The 24,539-nt window shown below is 36.1% G+C and overlaps 1 protein-coding gene across 1 annotated transcript in view; it reads right to left on the bottom strand.

Annotated features, from left to right (window-relative positions):
- The window catches only part of LOC145686158 (medium-chain acyl-CoA ligase ACSF2, mitochondrial-like), a 331,245-nt gene that overhangs the window by 252,622 nt on the left and 54,084 nt on the right, over positions 1–24,539 (bottom strand). Inside the window, exons 3-4 of the mRNA XM_081759156.1 lie at positions 19,218–19,346; positions 14,061–14,281 (exon numbers count right to left, since the gene is read on the bottom strand). Of these exons, the coding sequence (XP_081615282.1) occupies positions 14,061–14,281; positions 19,218–19,346 (350 nt within the window). The remainder of the gene's footprint in view (positions 1–14,060; positions 14,282–19,217; positions 19,347–24,539) is intronic.

Here is a 24,539-nt window from a genome sequence, read left to right as displayed (position 1 = left end):
TACGTAATGACGAAAAGATGCGAGTTTTCTTGCTTTACGTGAGTGATCCGGGATTCCAGGTCTGAATATCAGGGGATTCTGTTGTGGCTCAAAGTACTGTGTCTATGACTAATACAAGTGTAATGGATGCGAAATATGAAAATTGATTGTTTCCGGAGGTGTGTGTAATATTCAAACAGCAAAGGCAGAGTGGCAAAAACAATATACATTTCCGGGTGCTATCGGAGCACTTGACTATACACACGTGGCAATAAAGAAAGCTAGTATTTTGGAGACGAATACTCTAATAGGAAGAGCTCCTTCGTGGCTAAGCGGACAGCGTACATGCCTTTGGCATGAGAGACCTGCGTTCGATTCTAGGCGGGAGCTCATATGGTTCGGATTCCAAGTTAATGAGTGGGTCCCGTCTCATATAGCCTCGCTACTGGAAAGGACATCAAACTCAAAATCAACTCAACTCAACGCTGATAGGAAGGGTGTTTACATGAGAATGTATATTATTTATGCCAAGGGGAAAGGGGACACGTATGGTGTGGAAAACGCAATCAGATGGACGTGCTTTATGACGTGACTGGCTGGACTATTTAAAAAAAAGAAACAAAGGAACCAAGTGTCTGATTTCGTTCTTAAATCCAAACAATCTACAAAGACCTTGGACAACACGTGACATGCACTTGTCGTGCAAATCTTGATATTGCTGGATTCCAATCAACATCCATCAGTTCCAAGAGGTTCGTTCCCGTGGTTTCAGTATTACTTTCTTGTTTCCCGTTTTCTTTTTCAAATTAGTTTTTTTTCTCTTTTTTTAAATGCTCGCTCGGATATGAAAGATTCTCTTTTGGATTTGTGTCTCATTTGCAGATGTATTTGATATTTCGTTGCATTTCACTGTACTTGCCTTCAAAGCTTCGGCTTTCCTTCGTTTACTTTCTGGTAACTGTGACTTTGAAAGTACCACTGGAAACCACTTTATAATATCCACAAATGCACTTTGATTGAAGCTATCGTTACTACTTGTCCCTTCCATGGCGTTTAGGACACTGCGCCATAAGTTACCCATAACGAAATGACCGCCCAACAGATCGGAGAAATGAGTAACCACTTCTTTTATTGATACGACTCAGTGCTACGTGCAGAGGAAGCGCGAGTAAACGTTCATAAATCTGGATTAGACTAGACGTGAGTAGTGGCTTGTTTTATTGATACGAAATTGAGGGAGGAGATTACTCCAGGTGTAGTTACTCTGATTCTCGAGCAGGACTTCTCAGGAGTAGTTACTTATTTTTATTGATATCACCCATTGTGATACAAGGGAAGGAATACCATACGTTGGGTATTATTATTTCAGGTTTAAACAGGTCTTTGATACTAGATTCCAACTTCTTTACAGAATCTCGTGCCGTGTTAAACTATGACACCGGCCTTCTACATCTAAAACATCCACATGATGTAGAAGTAGCATTTAGATCCGTAGATTGCGAGACTGAAGATCTAGTAGTTCGATGTTTGGAGTGAAATGGTGAGTGGAGCAAACCATTTAGTTTAATGGATGAAATTGAGAATGTTAATTTTAATTTTTCCCCGTCAGACGAAAGACGGAAGGCCATAAGGGTTAATGCACAAGATGAGTCTAAGACCTCCAGAGAGCAGGCAACTCGTGCACCAAACTTGGATGATGAAAGATTCCCAAGTGCCCAAGAATTGGCGACTCACGTATTCCCACCAGAAGAGTGGATGAAAGTGAAGACTCGCGCCTCCCATTCAGATATAGAAGAGTTTGTATCGAACTACTCAGATCTCTCAGCCTCACAGAGAGAAAGTTTGAAAGCTGTGCTGCTCAAGCATCAAGCTTTGTTTGATGTCAAGCCAGGTTGCATAGCTAACTACGTGCATGAGATTGGAGTAACGGACGAACGTCCAATCAAGGCCAAACTCTATCCTTACCCTAAACGTTACAGAAATTTAGTATCCAATGAAATTTCGAGATGGCTCGCGTGGGGTGTGATCAGAAAACAACCTACTTCATATATCAACCCACTGGTAGTGACAGCAAAGAGTGATGGACGTATACGAGTATGTATCGACGGTCGAGCTTTGGCTAAGATATCTGGTGATTTATCTGACCGACCAATGCCTCCCTTGTCTGTTGTCCAAGACATCTGCGATAATTCTTGGTTCAGTTGCGTGGATGCAACCGAGATGTTCCTTCAGATTAAGGTCAAAGAAAGTGATCAAAAGTATTTAGGATTTTTACATGAAGGTATTTCCTACGTGTTTCAGAAATTACCTTTCGGTACGAAACAGAGCCTTGCTTCATGTGTTCGAGCACTAGATATGCTTATTGGAACTGAAGCGCGAGAGTACTGCGGCGCGTATGTCGATGATCTGATAGTAGCCGACAGGAGCTTCAGTAAACATCTTGTACACCTCGACAGAGTGTTGGGTTTACTCACTGCAGGTGGCCTAACTCTCAGGCTGAAGAAGTGTAACTTTGCAAGAAAGAAATTAAACATACTTGGTTTCGAACTTTCTCAACACGGAATTGGTAAAGATCCGGAGAAAGTGAAGTCGGTGTTAGAGTTCAGAACACCCAGGAACGTGAAGGAACTGCGTTCCTTTATTGGCTACTGCCAATATTACCGGTGCTTCAGCAGAAAATACTCGGAAATTCACTATCCGTTGTTCAATCTGCTGAAGAAAAATGTGAGGTTCAAGTGGGAACCCGAACATCAGGCAGCGATGGAGAAGATCAAACAGATCTTCCAAGAAGAAGTAGTATTGAAGACCGTCCTGCCTGATAAGCAATTGATTTTAGAATCCGATGCGTGTGATGTTGCGTGTTCAGCTCTATTGTACCAGCGTGATGACAATGATGACATTAGGATCATCGCTTTCACATCACGTGTGTTCAACGCAGCACAGAAAAGTTACTCAGTGACTGAGAAGGAATTTTATGGACTTATAGATTGGGTTGTTAAATTTAAGCAGTATTTAGTAGTAACTAAATTCAAAATTCGCAGCGACCACCTTGCTCTTAAGTTTATCCTGTATTGTAGACTTACAAACCAGCGCATCACCCGGTGGGCGATGTTGCTGTCCAATTTTAATTTCGAGTTTGAGTTTGTAAAGTCGAATGAAAATTTGAGTGATTATCACTCACGGTACCCTCCTCACACAGAAGAAGACCTCAGTGTTGCACGGAAGCCTATCCTCCAGGAGTCGCTGATGACCATACTGACGGAAATTCCTTGTGAGTTGAGAAAGATGATAGCCATACTACCGGAGATGCAGTCTTCTGACCCTGTCTACGGAAAGATCAAGAGAGAAGTAGAAGAGAAGACGAACTCACCAAGAGTGAGTGGTGCTTGTCACCGCTTCGAAGTTTTGAACGGACGCTTATGTAAGCGTCACTGGGAAGGAGTTCGCATATGCATCCCAGAAGTGTTAGTAACTCCACTACTCGATTATTACCATTCAGATCGAGGGCACATGTCGGCCAGTAAGTTGCTTCCACTTCTGACTGAATTTTTCGTATGGCCAAAGATGAGAGCAAGCGTGAGGAGATATTGTGCTTCCTGCGAATTATGTCAAAAGAGCAACCCTCCCCACTGTTATCGTCCGGGACCACTGAATCCCGTCGTCGTAGAGAAGCCAGGCTACCTGGTATGTACAGATTGGCTAGGACCAATAACCAAAGGAATTGGGGGAGTCCATTACATTCTTGTGTTCTATGATGCTTTTTCAAAACTTGTAGGTTTATACGCATGTAGAAAAGCAAACACTACCAAAACTTCGAAGCGGTGACAAGCACCACTCACTCTTGGTGAGTTCGTCTTCTCTTCTACTTCTCTCTTGATCTTTCCGTAGACAGGGTCAGAAGACTGCATCTCCGGTAGTATGGCTATCATCTTTCTCAACTCACAAGGAATTTCCGTCAGTAAGAAAGCTTAAGGAATATTTGAAAGTAAACCCTAGTGTGGAACTCGTCTTGACAGACAGAGGGTCACCTTTCCAGTCTGAGCGCTGGAAAATTGAGTTAGCAGACGTTGGTATCAGGCACATAACTTCTACTCCATATTATCCCCAGGGAGAAATGGCAGAAGTCGCAGTAAAGGCAACCGTACGTTTACTGCGTAAATTGTGTCATGACAACCAAAGATTGTGGCCCAAACACTTGGAGAAAATAGAGAAGTGTTTGAATTCCGCGAAACACCTGACCACTGGCGTGTCAGCCTATGAATGCCATTATGGACAGTCTATGTCTAGAGACATAGCCAGGCTCTTCGAAATCCCAGAAGTGGATCAGCGCCATGACATGCAGTACTACGTAGATATTGCTAAGAGAAATCACAAAAAGAATGCTGCTGCACGGAAGAGAAATTTCGACAAGTCACACCGTACTGTAGAGTACAATGTGGGTGACCTTGTATTCCCGAAGTCGGATGCTCTAGCACAGCGCTGTCCAAATGGCGGCCCGCGGGCCGCATGCGGCCCGCCAACCATTTTCTGCGGCCCACAAAGTTCTTACGATTTACGATTTTTATTACTGATAATATTTTCATTTATATTTATTTATTCTTTTAATGTTTCCATTCTCTTTCGAAATAAGGCATCCATTTAGCGCTTCTGTACAACAAAAAGGCACGGGCATCCACAGCAACTCTACAGTCGGTAAAGTAATTACAGGCAAGGCATTGTTGTGGAGAGGCACGATTACTTCAATAAACTAAACCAAACCAATACATCTGATCTTGCTTTGTAAAGCAGACCTTTTCTTCACCGAACTCTGCCTAGAAAAATAATTTAGCACACTTTCCAAGTTTCAGTCGTCTGACATTAGATTTTTCTGAGTTCTGTAGAAACATCGAGAGTATTATGAATGAATTTACTACAAGATTCTCAGATTTTGACAAACTAAAAACGATATTGCATTATTTACAAATCTATTGCCACCCAAACCAGCAACTCGAACTTGATGACTTTCAAGCTGATCCTATCTTTTTGACAAGGACAGAGAAAGAAGTAGATTTTTCAGGCTACTTTCCAACGAACGTTTTCCTAACTTTTGTGAGTTTTATCGGAAAGTACTGTCAATATTGGTAGTACTCATTTATGTGAAAGTGCATTTTACACCACGAAAATTGCAAAGAATTGCTTCAGAAGCTACATTGAAGATTCTCCTCTTTTATATCTTCTGCGGCTCGCAACAACAGAAATGGTTGTACACTCATGTCCAAAATTATTGTCGCATGTCTATAAATATGTTGTTGCAGGAATATAATTTGATAACGAATACGCACGGTATTCCTTATAATGTTAGTAAGTGTATAATAGACAAAGACATATATGTGGCAAATTTCAAGTCAAAAGATCAGTAAATAAAAACAATAAAACGAAAATAAAACTTTTTCTCCATTGGGCAACATTTTGTTTTACTCATTCTAATTTTCGTATTTATAATTCTTTTCCTACGAAATTTACCACAAATATACATTTCCTGATTATACACATAGTATTAGTATTAACGGTACCCTGCAAAATCATTATCAAATTATATTCTTACAAGAAGACAATTATAGATGTGAGACAATCATTTTGGACATGAGTGTACATATTTCAGCCCTTGTAGATATTGCTTATCACCCTCATTTGATGTAATATAAATGTAATATGTATGTGATATTTCAAATACATTTTTATATTTTTCTTTTGTAATAATAATAATAATAATAATAAATAATAATAATTATTATATTATTATTATTAGCTGCGGCCCTCCACCTTACTAGTAAATATTGTTATGGCCCTCAGGCTCATTATAATTGGACACCACTGCTCTAGCAGGTGTTTCAAAGAAACTCCTTCTCCTATTTTCTGGCCCATGGAAAATTGTCGCTACCACGGGCAAAAACATGTACACGCTAGTGGATCCTGCGACAGAAGAGGTCAAAATGACCAGAAATGCTTACTTACTCAAAAAGTATGTTGCTAGAGAAGAAGCAAACAACGGTGGTACTGGTGCAATAGAGACGCAATAGATAACTCACACACGAAGCATCGAAACCCGGATTTGACATGTTAGTGTAAATAGTGTAGTGTTAAAGTGTGTATTTTAGTGTATTAGTGTATTGTGTGTATATGGGGAACTTATGTATTCAGGTCAAGTAAAGTAGGGCTTCCTGAATTCTCTACTTTTAGCTAGTTTGTTTATTTTTCTTGTAATGATGTTGTAGTGTGCTTTATTTTGTGATTTACTTTGTATGTTATTTTGTGACCTATGTAATAATTTGCTTATCTTTACAGGAAGATAAAATGTGCACCCGTTATGATCTACGTCCTGTATTAGTAAATACAGCACCTAGAATCATAGGGGGGAAATGTAGAAGGCCGAGTTCCTTCTCCTTCATCTGCATTTCAAAATGCAGATGAGGGGCACATTTACATATCATTATTTAAATATATTAATTTGTGGTAAAATTAATTGCTTCTAAATTAGCGTGCATATTAAATATTATCTTGTTATTATGAATATAAATGGGTAAACACCGAGCGTAATACGAAAGTATTAATACAATATTGTTGTATATTGTATTTAATTATGTATGTTTCTTCTTTTATAGGCTAATTAACCTTTTATTCTTGCATGCATCTCATTACTGGGACATTGCATTGTATATATATATATATATATATATATATATATATATATATATATATATATATGGGAATGAAGTGAGATAGTTATTAAATTATCCTACATACGATTAATTTTTTTTAAAGAAGAAATTAAAACCTATACTAAGGATTCATGTATAGAAGTTTGAACTTTGGGTACAGAGCTACGTGGACAGAGAATTTTTTTTTCTTGACGACACTTGGCTGCATCAAGAACTGCATGTGAGGTCTATGACAACTCACGCTTGAAGAAATCACTGAATGAGCATGAGAAGATGACTCATTACGTATAGGAAGTATCCTGTTCACTTCCTCTTGTAAAGCAATGCTGGATTGGATACATTGCTGACTGACGCTCAACATGCTTTGTTGAAAAAGTTGTAAAAATTTTAGCGTCAACATGATAGATTTTGAATTTGTAAAGGTGCGATTTCTACACCTTTTAAAAGAATTTCTCGAGTAGCGAGCTCAAAGCGTCATTCCACCCCTCTTCACCAAAGTTCGTTACCCCGTCAGCGAGCGGACCTAAGAAATTTTCCCAGGATGCACAGCAGCTTTGAAAAATTGTATTTTATTTTGATTCATTTTATATGTAAAATATTAATATTAACGTATTACGCTCACTAGTTCTTGGAAAGACCGTTCAAAATTCATGACTATATTTGTCAACGTGTTTCCCTTCGTTCAAGACATTTGGCTCTTGTATTTTTTTCAAAATTAATAGTAACCTAAGATGTTTTTCTCTCTCTCTCTCTTGAAAACATCGCTACTAGGGTTGGTAGCAGACAGTTTGAAGGGAAGCCAAAGGAAAAGAGACTTCCTTCTAATACCACGAGAGATGCCAGTTCTGTGTAATATTATCAATGTATTCTGTGTATATTTTTCTTTATTTTTGTATATATTATCATGTGTTTCTATTATGCAAAGTGTTGGTTCTGAGTGAAAATAGTAAATGTTTATGTGTTAATGCTATGGACTTCTGTTTTGATCAGAAGCTTTTTAAAGTGACCGCCATCGAAGATGAGGGCAGCACCTCTCATAGGTGTCTGGCTAACTATGCAGTCAGAAGCAAGTTTCTGTGGTCTGTTTGTAGGAGACCACCCACGATATGTTGCCTGCGGCATCAAACCCTTTGGGGGAAGATTCCGAGAAGAGCGAGTCCCGCTTTTCTTGGAATTTCAGAGTTTAATAACCTTGTTCAGTGGCTGAACAGGGAAGTTGTTTGATAGATCTGGAAGAGTACACTTCGAACTATCGTGTGTGAAGTCTTCAATACTTCTCAAGTACGGGGAAGTACGACCCAGGAAGGTGAGAGAATCGCTCCCCAGGATTCCTGTGTTTATTATACATGTACCGACATGTATCGGGTACTTACTTGTACTAGTGAACAGTGCTAATACCTATCTATCTGATTGTGAGTTACATCAAGTGCATTCGAACAGTGTCAACCGTCAAAATTTGAAAACTACGTTATAATCAGTTACTACGTCTGAACATGACAGTTTCAATCATAAATTTAACTATGGCTTTTTTGCTATCTGTTGGTCATCAGTACCAAGTAGCCGTTATTCGTCTATAAACTTTCTTAGTAGCACAGTGGTGCATTTCACTAATTCCCAGTATGGAAGTGGAATTTTATATTCAAATCTCTATCTGAGAGATTCCTGGCCTGTCACGCTATTACGGCAGTGCCATCCTTGGACTCTAGCACAAGGAAACAAGCAGTAGCTTAACTTGTCTATTTTACTGATAGTCCTTATGTCAGTTCCAGCGTAGTGTGACCATTCAGCGAGTCAGAATCGTCAGGAACATTTCTTTACAGTGGAATGAGAATGTGGTAACTACATTGGTGATTTTGCAGCAGGAACTGTGCGTCAACTTTTCCGAATGAACAGTGCATCGAATATATATCTATTGATCTTTTTTTTTATTTTCACATATAAAGTGTGTAATACCATTTTATTTGCTATTATCATCCTCCTCTCTGAAAGATGGTCAGAAACAGTGAACTTAGAATGACGAGGAGTGCGTATTAATGTAGTGTTTAGATCAATTAAGAGATCAAACAGATCTCCAATTTTAAATCAGTTACATCATTATTGTTTTTTTTTTATTTTTATCAATTTCCAGTGGGAAAATTGTGTGCATTTCAATTAAGAGTGTGTATGTGGTGCACCATAAGTAATCGAAATTCAATATAAGTGTATATATAAATGGAAGTGTTAAGTGTGTCGATTTTCACCAATGGTCTACCAAGGCAGCAATAAACCTTCATCTATCCAAAGTATTTCTAGGGGTCTGTTTTTCCTGCATGGTGAGTACCTGATGCTAATTCCTATGTTTTGTTTTCACGAGTGTGAGTCAAGGAAACATTTCTCCTTGTCTTTGTACATCTGACCATCTCCCTGAATTGGGCCCAGGGAGAATTACGCCCAAAGAACTAAAAGAACACAGTCATGAGTATAGAGAGTAATTAACAGGCTGCTACCTGTTTGTTTTGAAACTAGATTTTTTTTTATTTAACCTTTTGTTTTTATTTTGAAACTCTCTATAAGCAGCTTCAAGACCATGACTGTAGTCCGAGAATGCCCTGAGATCTTTTGTTCGTTTATATTCATTTACATATGCTCTACCGACTATTAAGTGTGGCAGTGGCGGCTTCCACAGGAGATCACCTTTATCTCCAAGCAGAGAATTATGTATGCTAATGCATTCTGTTTGCATTTTATGTAATTTTAGTATTATTTTGAATATCCCTAGCCACTCCACCTTATTTGTATCATTTTTATTGTGGTGGTGTTTCTCTGGTATGCTTAGTTTCGTCTCTGGCTACCTGCACCTCACATCATGAGAAATGTAAGCAGCAATGTGGAATACTTTTAGGGTAAAAACATACCGAAGAGACCTCGCGATCGAACTCAAGGTTTAAGTCGTGAAGAGACCTCGATACTAGCACAAATACATGGATTCAAAGGGGTAAGCGCATGCCGGAGATGTACGCTACATCGCGACCCAGAGGCCGACCGCAATGGTGAATTAGTGGTCGCGATGATAAACACATCGATGTTCAGCGGAAGCATTGCTGTGGCTCGTGTTCTCATTGGTTCCCCCTGAAGCGCTGCACGGAATAAAGTGTTAATTTTTTTAGAATTTCGTCTGCAGAGGATTGTGTGTGTCTATGCTCGAAAGGTTTAGCTGCAGTATTAAATTTGATTATGAAAGACATATTAATAGAACTAGTGTGGAATGTTCCAGCAATATGGGATAAGAAACACAAACATCATCATAATAGGCAAGTTTTAAATAGAGAATAGAGAAAATAGCAACTGAAATGGGAATGTTAGAATTTATTTGAGAATTACACTGTAGCTTATTATTATATAAGGCTGTGGCGGTTACAGGAAGGGGGCTTTCGGGCTGAAGTCCTTAAGTTGTGGAATAAAAGAGAAGCTACTGTTCATCATATCTATGCTTAAAAACTTCACACCACTTCCCAATTCCGAGATTAATAAAAAAAGGTTTCTTGTAAATTCGTTACTGATATAAGGTAAAGAAATACCTGTAAAGACAGGCACGCATTCATAGGGAGGTAACATAGAATAATGGAATTGTAGTGACGAAACTTCATTTGCTGAAGTTAGTACTCCCTCCACTTTGAAACCTGAAGACATATCTATTTTTATTGAAAAAAAAAATACTGGGAAATGATTTCTCGCTGAGTGCTGAACGAGAGCATTTCTTCACAGAAAGTAAAATTTTTTTATTTATTGATAGAGATGAACAAGAGATGAGATTAAAATATTTTTGCGAAAGAAGAGACGAGATTTTAGCATTTCTCATATCTCGTCTCGCGTCCATCACCTATTTATAAACTGTTTGGTCCTTTTAATTTTTCTCCTTAGTTTTTCAGCACGTCCAATCGAAGTGAACCAGTTATCTACAGTTATATTTCTGTTGGCGCCTTCCACTGGTAATATGTTAAGAACGGATTCTGTTGGAACACTTATGTCCGAATTTCTGTTACGATTTTTTCCCGTATAAATGAACGCATTATTCACATAAAAAAAGTCTTTGAATCATAGTGTTAATATTTTGATCGCATATTTTGCAGGTTTCTTTGGGATGTACATTTCTAATCCATATTTGCACCGAAAAAGTAGGAGCATCTCATCAATCACTGGGAACAAAGCATGCCTGACAGTTACACACAAAGAAATTCCACTCATCTCTTATAACAACAAGTTTATTATTTTGTTTCCCCAGTTATCTTGTTGCAGCACAATGAAAGTATGAAAAGAAATCTAGACACGCTCAAAGTAGAAAGAAAAATATGTCATCCTGTTCCATCTGAGGGAAATAAACTTGTAACATCCTCGTCTCTGGATTTCATCACTCCTTATAAGTAGAGAAGACCTATAAATGTTCGCAGCTCTATCATGTCAATGTCACCTGTGTACGATGACTTAGAATCATGAAAGTTACTACCTTTTTCTTCAATCTTCACATTTGTGCTTTCCAAAACACATTATAACATGTCTTCAGAGCATAAAAGTTCTCAACAACCAACAATGTCCTCTAAAAAATACACTTTTTGCACGCCTTTTTGTTCCAGGTAAGTGAACAATGATAATGCATAATTTGGTATGTTTCTTCAAATGGGCTCTTTCATTCCATTTAAAACATGTATTCTTTCCATAGAAGAACTCTGAAGATCTATAGTTGTCATCATTAGATGACGAACTTTGTTCATTTTCTTCTGTATGAAATGAATGGTCACTCACAATGTTAAACTCACTATCCGCGTAACTGTGCTTCTAGGGCATTTTTCCATCCCAATAAAGTATTATTATTGCCGATAAAATCGTAAGGACGTCCGAACAGTATCACAAGCACACTGCAAGATGAAATTACAATGAACAACAGAAACATCTGCCGACAATATGAAAATGTGCGTTGCTGAAGAGGCCGTGGGGTATTTAAATACCCAACAAGCACAGTTAAGGATTAAGCATTTCTCGCATTCGTTTCTGCACTGCCGTTACCAATTTCAATGTAGTTGAAGGATGGATTTACCTCCACTCTTCACGTAGTGTGTTTTGGTCTTGTTTCTTATGTTGTGTTTTCTAATTCGTCTTCCCAATTCATCCCACAAATGCTCAATGGCACTGTGGTCAGGAGCTCAGGAGATAGTGGAGGAGTATGAATTTGTTTCGATACATTATATAACAAGGACGTTTTCACTTTTCATACAATATGTTTAAGGTCGTTATCTTGCTTGAATATAAAGAAGGTGCCCATATTCAGTTTCTTTGCACTGTCATCGAGATTCCATTTCAGTATGTATACGTAAACATGTTGGTCTGTTGTACCTTTGATGAAACGCAAACTTCCTACTCCAGATGTGTGTACAAACGATTCGTACAGAAAGATCTTCATATGTGTAGAAATATGTATTCTGGTCCTGCTATGTTCACGAAAACTTAACAGGACCACTTTAATTTTCGACTTTCTCAAATTTGAGACCGGTACAAACGAAAAGTTTTACGGTACAATCCGGTACAAACGTAGAACAAACGGTTCGTACGGAAAAGCCTTCAGATTTGTGGAAATTTGTAATATCGTCCTGCTATGTTCACCTGAACTTAGCAGGACCACTTTGTTTTTCGATTTTTTCGAATTTGAGAAACAACAATTTTTACAGTGCAATCCGGTACAAACGCAGTACAAACGATTCGTACAGAAAAATCTTCAGATTTGTAAAAAAATTATCAGTGGTTCTGCTATGTTCACGTGAACTAAGCAGAACCACTATATTTTTCAATTTTCTCGAATTTGAGACCAGTACAAACGAAACTGTTTACGGTACAATCCGGTACATACGCAGAACAAACGATTCGTATAGAAAAATCCTCAGGTTTGTAGAAATTTGTATTCTGGTCCTGCTAAGTTAGCAGCACCACTTTATTTTTCGATTTTTTCGAATTTGAGACCAGTAGAAACGAAAACTTTTACGGTACAATCCGGTACAAACATTTATAATTTTCAAAAGTGGTCCTGCAAAGTTCACACTCATAACATGTAGCTGTTTTCGTAAAGGTAGTTTATTGACTATATAGTGTTATAATTTAAATTTAATGTAATTGAAAAAAAATATATGGAAGCATGTTAGTTCGTTTAATAGTATTTTGTAAATAATGTATGTCTTTGTTTCTAAATTTTTATAAATCTGTATTGCCTTTTTGATACCTGCTAAAGTTCCAAAAAGATTCTGGAAAGTATAGTCAAGATCTTTAAAAAGATAGATTATATGCAATGAAATATGAGTTATCGTGATATCTATTGATCATTGCGGCAGTTAAAGAAGAAATGAAATTTAATTGTTCAGAAACATTTTTATAAACATATTACTATAATAAGCTAATATGTATTTTACGAAGTAAAAAAATACACTACAAAATAATGTTTTTATTGAAATTACTTCAATTGTAAAATAATGGAATGCCTACAAATGTGGGCAAATGAGTACTAAACGGCGTGATAAGCATCTTGGCATTTGAAGGCGGCGCTCCATGTTCCCTTTAAATGCTGCTAGCAAATGAGAGGCCAGCAGCATTGCCACGTTTATTTTGTACACATCCATGCCTATCCTCTGCCACCTGATCGCGCTAAGTTCGTCTGCTTAGCCATAGCCACACCACTCGGCAACGTCGCGTCAGAGCTTGTGTTTTATTGGTTTAGCTGAAATGCCAAGATGTTTGTCACAGGCTTTAGTGTTGTTTACCATTCGTGTTTACCAATGGTGTTTACCATTCTGTTAGTAGGGTGTTTATGTATCAACACATTTAGACAAGGACATGAATAACACATGTGGGCAATGAGCTCTAATGGGAAAGAACAAATAAAAAAGAAACAATGAATCTTTAATTTAACGACTTACGTTTTTCCTCTTTAGGCTCAAGAAGACAGATGACTAAGGAAAGTGAATGATTTTGAAAGAACTAGTGGAATAAGAATATGGGAGGAAACGGGACAAACCCTAGAAAATCGATGGATTCGAAATTCTATCACAAACTCATGTTTTGGGATCGAACTAGGGACCCCAGCACTCCGCCATTGAGCCACCCTGGTCCCGAGAACGAGTGAAGTGCAAATAAAGAAACTCACTATGTTTAACTCGAAATTTCTCCTTATGGCTTTGTCGGAAATCGGAACATTTTTATTCTCAGGTAAAATTCGCCCGGACCTCACATATGGCATTAGTTATCAAAACACAAAGTTTGTTCAGGTAAAGAAGACTACGGTAACGCCGCTTCAAAATGAGTTCACATTTATGTTTGAATCAAATTTAATTTAAGAAATATAGTTACTAAAAGACTTTTACTTACCACTTTGTGTTTCCCATTAATATAATCCATCTTAGGTTGGGAACATTCTTGGAATGTAGTTCTTCTCCTGGAGAAACATTTGTCAATTCTGGTGCTATAGACTTCATAAGATTATAGTAATTTTGAGTTTTAAATTTATTAGCAGATATTACAGCTTTCACACCTACTTTGTTGAAGCAATACTCTAGTTCTTTTGATTGGTAAGCTGGATTTATATTCACCTAGAAGTGAAGGAGAGAAATAATTTAATACTTTGTAGCCTACCTTATTATCGAGTTGATTTTATATTAAATCTAAAGAGCGATGTATACGATGTAAAATCAGTTTACATACAGGATGTTCAGGGTAGAAACCGACAAACTTCACATGCATGTCTAGAATATCAATATTAAAAAAAAAAAATGTGTCTGCGACTTTGGTCGGGAATGCCTAATTACGTGGCAAATTTCACTAATTACCTTAAATTGGTCCCATCCCCGTGATTAGACGTTTTCGACCAAAGTCACAAGTAAACTTTATTCTTGTATTGAAGTCTGAACACTTATTCAAACTATATTGGTTGTTTTATTCAGTAGAATCACTGTATGACCAATTCTATTAATTACCATAAATTGGTCCCATCTCTATAATTAGGAGTTTCCTACCAAAGTTACAGAAAACTATTTTATTGTATTGTGATTCTGAGCACGTATACGAAGTTTGTCCATTTATTGCCAGAATACCCTGAATATTGCATATTTTAGAAGTTGATTCACTCAAGTCTGTACCGTATTATGGCAGTAATAGATATGATTTTTCCCATGCCAATCATATAGTATGGAATAAATGTTTAGAGTAGAAAAGAAATGTAAGGACGGATAGTCCAGTAAATGGATAAGGCCAAGCATTTTTTTTAATAATTAGGAGTTTATTAAGGTATTATCCATCATGTTAAAACCATTTTCTTTGTGTATAGAATTCTAAACATTTACAGTATATCTGTATGTATCTTCTACTTAATAGTTGAATTTCTCGAGCTATTAGTAGCCTATAATTATTATTTTATTCATTTATTCGAATAAAAATAATAAATTCATGTACATTTATTTTTTGAATACGAACAAAACTGCTTGTTTTACTTGTGTTCATTGTAAGAGATTGTGTACATGCTTCATTTTTTGACCATATGTTAATTGTATTAAGTATATTGAGTTTTTGCATTATTTGTATTCCTAGATAGCTGTTAGTCCCTATCGGTCATTTTTAACAACATATTTATCTCCACTTACAAATAGTAGCTATGTTAATAAGAAGAGACGATCTGATAATTAACAAAGTATTTTTACATAAATACAAAAAGACGACACATACGAATTGATAGATCTCAATGAGCAGAACAAAATTATGTGTTTCTACTGAAACTCCCGCAGGTTATTTTCCCAAGGGGGGACAAAAAGACTGACACACAAGCGAAGTCGCGAATAGGCACGAATTTATGCTGATAATACTTCATTTAAAACTATTATTAACGCACATTGTATAAATTTATTAACTACATTAAATATACTGAATACTGTAGTGGGTGAGTAAGCAAATCTAATACGTTTTGATAATGTATTTTTCAAAGACCCGAATGGCTTTCGAAAGTTCAGAGAGGCAAGGGCGCCATTTCTCTGTAAATTTGGAAGGCCCATCCATATGTGGAAGGTATATATAGGGATTTAAAGACAAATTTCATTCAAATTATACCAAATATTGTATATTTATAAATACAATGCATGGGAGCCCCCATGAACTTTGGGGGGCCTTCGGCCCCCCAGGATCGGTGCCCTTGCAGAGAGAGAAATTTCCCTCCTTGGCCGCCTCTACGGGTGCTCATGTGTGTCTGCGGGGGTTGCGGTAGCTCAGTGATAGAGCGTTCACCTCTGGTACTTAGGGTCCCGGGTTCGATCCCAGCCCCAGCCAAGTGAACTTTGTGGTGGACAAACACCGTGTGCGTGGGTTTTTTCGGGGTTTTCCTGTTTCGTCCCACTTTCTTCATTGCACCATTTCATTAATTACTCATAATCACCGTCTCCTTTAACCTAACTGGCATATCCGTAGGACGTAAAACTCAAAAGATTTCATTTCATTTTCTCATGCGTGTCTGTGTAAAAAAAAAAAAAAAAAAGAACCCTCATAATTCGTTTTCGGGATTTTTAAAATATGCAACGAAATATTTCAGTTTAACGTCCCAGGATTATGCCCATTAGGCTAATGGAGATGAATAATTAGCGTAAGTAAACAATGATGGAAGAATTGGTAGAATAAAAATGGAGGAGAAAACGTAAATATCCCGAGAAAACCCAGGGACACGATGTTGTTTACGTCAAACTAACTTGGCCGGGGATCGAACAATAGACCCCACGCACTAGAGATAAGTGCTGTACCATTGAGTCACCATGCCCCCCCTCCTGGAGATTTCTTTAACCAATTATTTTCTAAACCTAATTGATGCTGAACAAGAATCATATCATCTATTAAGGTGTATTGATATTGAAGTACACCCTCAAGAAACTCTTTCTTATGACTAGGGCTCGGAAGTTGAAGACCTAAAAATTGCCTAAAAAGGACCTATAAAAAGACCTAAAATATCTTTAAAAAAGGACCTAAAACTGTAAAAAAGGACATAAAATTAAGACTCAATTTAATTAGAATGACATATTTAATGGATATAATGCTCAAGAAATACAAGGTGATCTTTCCTCAACTTCCAGGCCCTACTTATGACTAACAAAACGACAGTAAGTATTATAGCTAATGAGATATAAGCCAAAATGGTATATACAGTAAAACCTGTCAACTTGGTCACCTCTCTAAGTTGGCCACTTTCTTATCTTGGCCTGGTTCGTCTTGAACCTGCATTTTCCCATAAGACATTCGTTACTTATTACTCTGTAAGTTGGCCACCTGTCTATCTTGGAAGTTGGCCGCATTGACGCAATGTTTATCCTACGTTGATAATGATAAATTTACCTGTGTATCTTGGTCACGCGAATACGTTTTGTTATTTTTCTTAACTCTTTCGTATCCACTCTGAGAGCCAAATGTTCTCTATTTGTTACTGGAGACAAGAGAAGCATAGATTTTCACTATTTGTTCTTGGAGGTCAATGGCCAGAACACTACCCTGACAAAGGGGTGGTGAAGGAAGGTGCGAAAAAGAATAAAGCACGTACAGGAATTCAGGAAATGGATGTACGCATTTGTTTACCTTGTCTGCTTTGGTGAAACCATTAGCTATATCGGCTCCTTTTGTCAGTGGGAAGCTTTAATAATTCCGGAAAATTCTCAAGGTTAAAGCTAACCATCTCAATTGTCATTTATTGGCACCTGACTGCTTGTCGAAAGGTAGCGGAGGTTTTGCGATATGAATTCCCTTTCGCTTCAAGGGAAACACTTGCAGCTCATTAACAAGAGGTAGTTACTACAAAATTAGAATGTGCATATGTGCAAAAAAGAATAAAAGACATACGTCTAGAATGAACCACCATGAATAAATTTGTTATTAATAACTGATTTGCTACTTTTCGAAAGGTGTCTACAGAAAATCTTTGTCACTGCCGAAAAAATCATATAAATGGATATAAATTATTGAATTTATAATTTTGCTTTTCTTCTTTTCAATGTGAATAACTCAGTGTGCTACAATACTATTTTCAATAAACTGCGTACATATGTTTCGATTTTATGGTTGTTTGTGTGCCCATCCGAATAATTCAGTGTACAGGACTAGTTTCCACGAAGAAAAAAGTACATATATTAAATATACTGTAGTATTTTTTCTAGTACTGTGTATTGTTATGATTACTCTATACACATTATTTAAAAGTAGCTGACGCGGTACTGCTTATTAAAATTTTACAATCAAGTAATACTAAAAATCTCATTCTAAAAATACACCAATCACACTTATTTTTTGTAAGTTGGCCACCTGTCTAAGTTGGCCACTTTTCAATGGAACCGATGGTGGCCAACATAGACAGGTTTCACTGTAGTATGGTTAATGAGATATAGGCCAAAATAATATGTAGTATGGTTAATGAGATATAGGCCAAAGTAGTATATAGTATAATTAATGAGATATAAAGGAAAATAATATGTAGTATAGTTAATCAGATACTATTCCCCAAAATTATAATTAATTTCTAAACTTCATTTTGTATTTAACTAAAATATTGTCCAAAGATAAGACATATCTTAATTGGTAGAACACATCGCGCTTAACATATTGAGATGCGGAAGGCGAATTATGATGCGTAGTTCCCTAGGAAACTAAAAAAAAGAGCTTTTATGACGCTGAAAATGTGTCATTTGCTGTGAATAATAACTGGTAATTTTGTTAGAATAGTTTATTTATATGCGATTTATGTACTGTATACATAAACATACGCTGCCAAATGTTAGATCATGTCTTTTTCGTAACAATGACACATACACACTTTAACGGTTACGAACGTAGTATACGTAATACAAAAACACGTCACTTTGTAACGCTAGTATCCTGAAATATTATATAACACTGCTTAAGATGTGTAATGCAGGTTGTAGAGATACAAGAAACACAATGAAAATTCCTTATAATAAATGACAAATATCTCAGTGTGTCACGCTAATTCCGAATAGCAAGTATTCATGCTAATAGATGTCACTACGTGCGCTATCACTTCATGCTTAACGGTAATGGATGTTAGTGGGATTTTTCTATGGGAATTTTGTGTATAAAGAAGTCTTTCAATAACTGCATAAAAAATTGATATGGTGTTTGGGGTGGTTTGTGGGAAAATTCAATAAATAAATAAATAAATAAAATGAAATATTCTATTTTTACGTCCTACATTTATGCAGGCTAGGCTAAAGGAGACGACGATGATGAGGAATGAAATTGTGGAATGAAGAAAGTGATAGGAAACGGGACTACCCCGAGAAAACCCATGCACACGGTGTTTGTCCACCACAAGGTCTACTTGGCCTTAGTGGGAATGGAACCAGGGACCACACGTGAACTTTCTACCACTGGACCACTGCGGCTTCCCAAAATAAATAAATACATTAAGAGCTTTTATTTAACCATGATTTTAACGCATAGTGTACAGTAAGACGAACAATTAGTGTATACTAGAAGCTGGTATATACATACCACTACAAGTCCGGCTTTTGCAGCAGCAAGAAAGGTAACGTACCATGCAACTGAATTAGGACCCAAAATACCTATCGTGTCACCCTGCTGTAGACCAAGTTTACGAAGCCCTGCTGCCAATTTGTTAACCTGAAATAATAATAAAAATAATAAAATAATTCACTGTATTACTCTAAAAATACATAAATGAACTTCAAGTAAGACACTCTTGAAGGAATGTTTGGTTGGCTGGCAACAGATCTAATAATTTTCATGAAATGGAGTGAATATTAGAACCCTTTCATAAGTTTCTCGAGATTATACTGCATAAATCAACAGTTTTACGTGATTTTTCATTTGTCAGGTTTTACATGATTTGCTCAAAATTTCTGTACCATTTTGTGCTACTCAAATAAATTAAGGAATAAATTTTGTGTGGTCTATTTTATTTTTGTACCAATCAGAAGAAAAGCAAAGAAGGTCCATTTTAACTATCTCAGCATTTTATACTTTTCTGGGGGGGGGTCTATTTAGTTGTGGTGCTAGATTTTGTATATTTTTGTGTCACCCAGAGAAAGGGCCACTTTAAAGTAGTATTGCTAAATAAATTTTAATTGCCTCTCCCACCACTAAGTAAGACTCATAGTTATATGGTTAATGAACGTGCGTTTAGCGCATTATGACAAAATACTAACAGCGACGCTAAAGTCCAAAGTTTCTCAGTCACTATATATTTGAACGTAAGATTTAACCAATCAGAGCTATCATTGGTTACAGAAGAGAGTAGCATCATACATTGAATTTTAACTTAATTCTGTAGAACAGACTCCATAGCAATTAGCGTTATTAAGGGATGAAGACGTACTAGAGAAAAAGAAGAAACAGCATGCTTGGCCATTTTGGATCACAGTGCTGATAGAGGAAAAGGTAGAAGGAAAACCAGACGAAGAAGTGATAATATCAAAGTAAAAATCAGCGCACCAAGGAAGGTTTCAAACAAGGATGTTATAAAATAGAGGATCTGCCCTTACAACAAAATCTTGAAGCCATACGTCACAGTTTCGTCACCCCTACTCTGCCCACTCCGCCCAATAGGATCGCAATGTTTTGAGCCAACAATCATGGCGGAAACAAAAGTAGCCAATCAGACGATGGTAGAAACGAGAGTAGCCAATCAGACGTGCCGATGCTCGGTTGCTTTTTGGCTTCACCGATTTAATAGGGTGAAGATACACATGGGCAGATCCTCTATTTATAACATCCTTGGTTTCAAAGTTCCATGTTGCACACCATCTATAAAAAGTGATGAACTATTCTTTCTGTTGCTACAGATGTTTAAGCTTCTCAATATTAATACACTTTAAATAAAATAAAAAAGGAACGTTATGAATGCGTTACCTAACATTTGTATTACTAGTATAGTGAGGGTCCTAAGGTACAGTCTATTCAGCGCAAATTTGTTATTTATATAACACAGAGCACCTTACTAGTGTGGAAGGCAAACGGCTATTAACATTATTTTTAGTGTAATTTCATTAGGCAAAAGCTGCTTATATGGTGCATGCTTTTACGTGGCGGGAGAGGCAATTAAAATTTATTTAGCAATGCTACTTTATAGTGGCCCTTTCTCTGGGTGACACAAAAATATACAAAATTTAGCACCACAACTAAATAGGCCACGCAAATTTATTCTTTCATTTATTTGAATCCCCCAGAAAGGTATAAAATGCTGAGCTAGTTAAAATGGACCTTCTTTGCTTTTCTTCTGATTGGTACAAAAATAAAATAGACCACCCAAATTTATTCCTTCATTTATTTGAGTAGCACAAAATGGTACAGAAATATTGAGCTAGCTAAGATGGACCTTCTTCGCTTTTTTCGTGGTTGGTACAATAATAAATGGGTCACCCAAATTTATTCCTTCGTTTATTTGATTAGTACAAAATGTTAATTCTTTCCTTTTTCTCCTTGCTACAAAACTGAATAGGTCACCCAAATTTCTTCGCTTTTTCTGGTTACTAGAAATTTATTCCTTCGTTTATTTGAATAACACAAAAATGTATAGAAATTCTGAGCTAATTAAAATGGAATTTCTCATTGGTACAAAATTGAACAGGCCACACAAATTTATTCCTTCGTTTATTTGAGTAGTAGAATATGGTATAAAAGACTCAGCTAGTTAAAATGGTATTTCTCGTTGGTACAAAAAGTAGAACATCCATCTTTATTCCTTCGTTTATTTGAATAGTACAAAATGTACATAAATACTGAGCTATTTAAAATGGACCTTCTTCGCTATTTTAATCGTTAATACAAAAGTAAAGAAGCCAACAAAATTTATTCATTCTTCAATTTTATCTGCTTGGTACAAAATTGAATAGGTCACCCAAATTTATTCCTTCGTTTATTTCAGTATTACAAAATGATATAAAATTCTGACTTAGTTAAAATAAAACTTCTTCGCTTTTTCTGGTTACTAGAAATTTATTCCTTCGTTTATTTGAATAACACAAAAAGGTATAGAAATTCTGAGCTAGTTAAAATGGCATTTCTAGGTGGTACAAAATTGAATAGGTCACTCAAATTTAATCCTTTATTTATTTGAATAGTACAAAATGATATTCAGCTAGTTAAAATGGCATTTCTTCGCATTTTCTTGTGGTTGGTACAAATTTATACCTTCGTTTGTTTAAATATTACAAAAGTTATAAAATACTGAGCTAGTTAAAATAATCCTTCATCGCTTGTTTGTCGTTGGTACAAAAGTAAATAGGACACCCAAATTTTTATTCATTTCTTTAGATGACACAAAAAGGTATAAAATGCTGAGCTAGTTAAAATGGACCTTCTTTGCTTTTTTCTCGTTAATACAAAAAATAAAGAAACCAACGAAATTTAGATTCTTCAATTTTTTTCTGCTTGGTACAAAAGGAAATAGGACACTCAAATTTCTTCATTCTTCACTATTTTTTTGGTTAGTATAAATTTATCCCTTCGATTGTTTAAATATTGCAAAAGGTATAAAATTCTAATCCAGTCAAAAATGGTCCTTCTTGGCTTTTTTGTCGTTGGTACAAAAGGAAATAGGACACCCGGTTTATTTATCCATTTCTTTAAATGACACACAAAGGTATAAAATGCTGAGCTTGTTAAAATGGTCCTTTTTCGTTGGTACAAAAATGAATAAACTATACTCAAATTATCCTTAGTTTTTTTAAAATGATGCAAAAAGGTATAAAATGCTGAGCTAGTGAAAATGGACCCTCTTCGCTTTTCTTCTGATTGGTACAAAAATAAAATAGACAACTCAAATTTATTCCCTCGATTATTTGAATAACACAAAAACGTATAAAATGCTGAGTTAGTTAAAATGATCTGATTTGTTCACCTTTTATGGTAAGTACAAATTTACTCCTTCGTTTATTTGAATAATACAAAAGCTATAATGGCCCTTCACTTTTTCCAGTTGATACTAAAAGAAATAGTCCACTAAATTTTATTAATTTTTCACTTTTTTCTGGTTGGTACAAAACTAAATACTTCATCCAAATTTATTTCTTCGTTTTAGTAGTACAAAATGATATAAAATTCCGAGTTAGTTAAAATGATCCTTCTTGCTACAAAATTGAATAGCTCACTCAAAAGTTATCCCGTCGTTTGTTTAAATAGTACAAAATGGTATAGAACTTCTGAGCCAGTTAAAATGGTTCTTTTTCTTTTTTCTGGTTAGTACAAATTTATTCCTTTGTTTATTTGAATAGTACAAAATGGTATAAAATACTCAGCTAGTTAAAATGGACGTTCAGTTTTTCGTGGGTATAAAACGGAAAACACCTAAATTTATTCTTTCGTTTATTGGAGTGGTACAAAGGGTACATTAATTCTGAGCTAGTTAAAATTATCCTTTTCCGCTTTTTCTGGTTAGTACAAATATATTCCTTTGTTTATTTAAATAGTACGAAATGGTATAAAATTCTGAGCTAGTTAAAATGTCATTTCTCGTTGGTACAAAATTAAATAAGTCACTCAAATTTATCCCTTAGTTTGTTTAAACAGAACAAGATGATATAAAATTCTCTGGTAGTTAAAATGGCATATCTTTGCTTTTTCTCTGGTAGATACAAATTTATCCTTTGTTTATTTAAATAGTACAAAATGGTATAAAATTCTCAACTAGTTAAAATGGCATTGGTTTGTTTTTCCTGTTTGGTACAGAAGTAAATAGGACACTCAAATTTATTTATTCATTCGCTTTTTTTCTGCTTAGTACAAAACTCAATAGATCACAAATTTATCCATCGCTCTGTTTACAACTTATTATGGGTTAAATAGTTTACCTTTGACCTCGATGATCAGTAATTTATGACCCATTACTAAATGTGGAAACGGCACCTCAATATGCGACTTCGTTTACGAGTTATTCGGGTTTAAATATTTGACCTTTGACTTTGATGGTTAGTACTTTTGGGACATGTAGTAGTTGATGACCTATTACTAAATATGGAAACAGCACCTCAATATATTGCTCTGTTTAAGAGCTATTCGGGTTTAAATATTTGACCTTTGACCTCGATGGTCAGTACTCTTAGGACATGTTGTAGTTGATGATCCATTACTAAATGTAGAAACAGCATCTCAATATGTGACTCCGTTTACGAGTTATTGGAGTTTAAATATTTAACCTTTGACCTCGAAGTTCAGTACTTTTGGAACATGTAGTAGTTGATGACCTATTACTAAATGTGGAAACAGTACCTCAATATGTATCTCCGTTTACGAGCTATTCGGGTTGAAATATTTTACCTCTGACCACGATGGTCAGTACTTTTGGGACATGTAGTACTTGACGAATGCTTGTGTAATTTCTGCTATGTTACATAGGGGTTGATAAAAGGGAACGAGTACACTTCTGCTATTGGTTCTATATTAAATAGGGGTTTAAAATAGGCCATACTCTTTCATACATAGGGTGTTGCGAAAATAGGTTTTCGTAGTCTCTGTGTAATTTCTGCTATGTTAAAATAGGGGTTGGAAAAAGTGTTCATAAAAGAGAACGAATACACCCACCATTATACTCTGTTATGTTAGTAGTCCTTGCTAGGTTACATAGGAGAGCTCCTAAAATATGCGTTCGTAGTCTTATGTAATTCTTGCTATGTTAAAATAGGGGTGGAAAAATAAGACAAACTCTTTTATTAGCTGTGCTACGTGTTCGTAGTCTTATGTAATTTCTGCTAAGTTTAGATAGGGGTTGTAAAATGTGTTCATTGTCTTTCATCAGCTCTGCTACGTGTTCGTAGTCTATGTGTAATTTCTGCTAAAAGGGTGGTCGTAACCTTTCTT

This window comes from Thermobia domestica, chromosome 5 (assembly GCF_964235325.1).
Source record: "Thermobia domestica chromosome 5, izTheDome1.hap1.1, whole genome shotgun sequence".
Classification (NCBI taxonomy): domain Eukaryota; kingdom Metazoa; phylum Arthropoda; class Insecta; order Zygentoma; family Lepismatidae; genus Thermobia; species Thermobia domestica.
The sequence above is the reverse complement of the archived record's forward strand: the minus strand, read 5'-3'. Positions and strand labels throughout refer to the sequence as shown.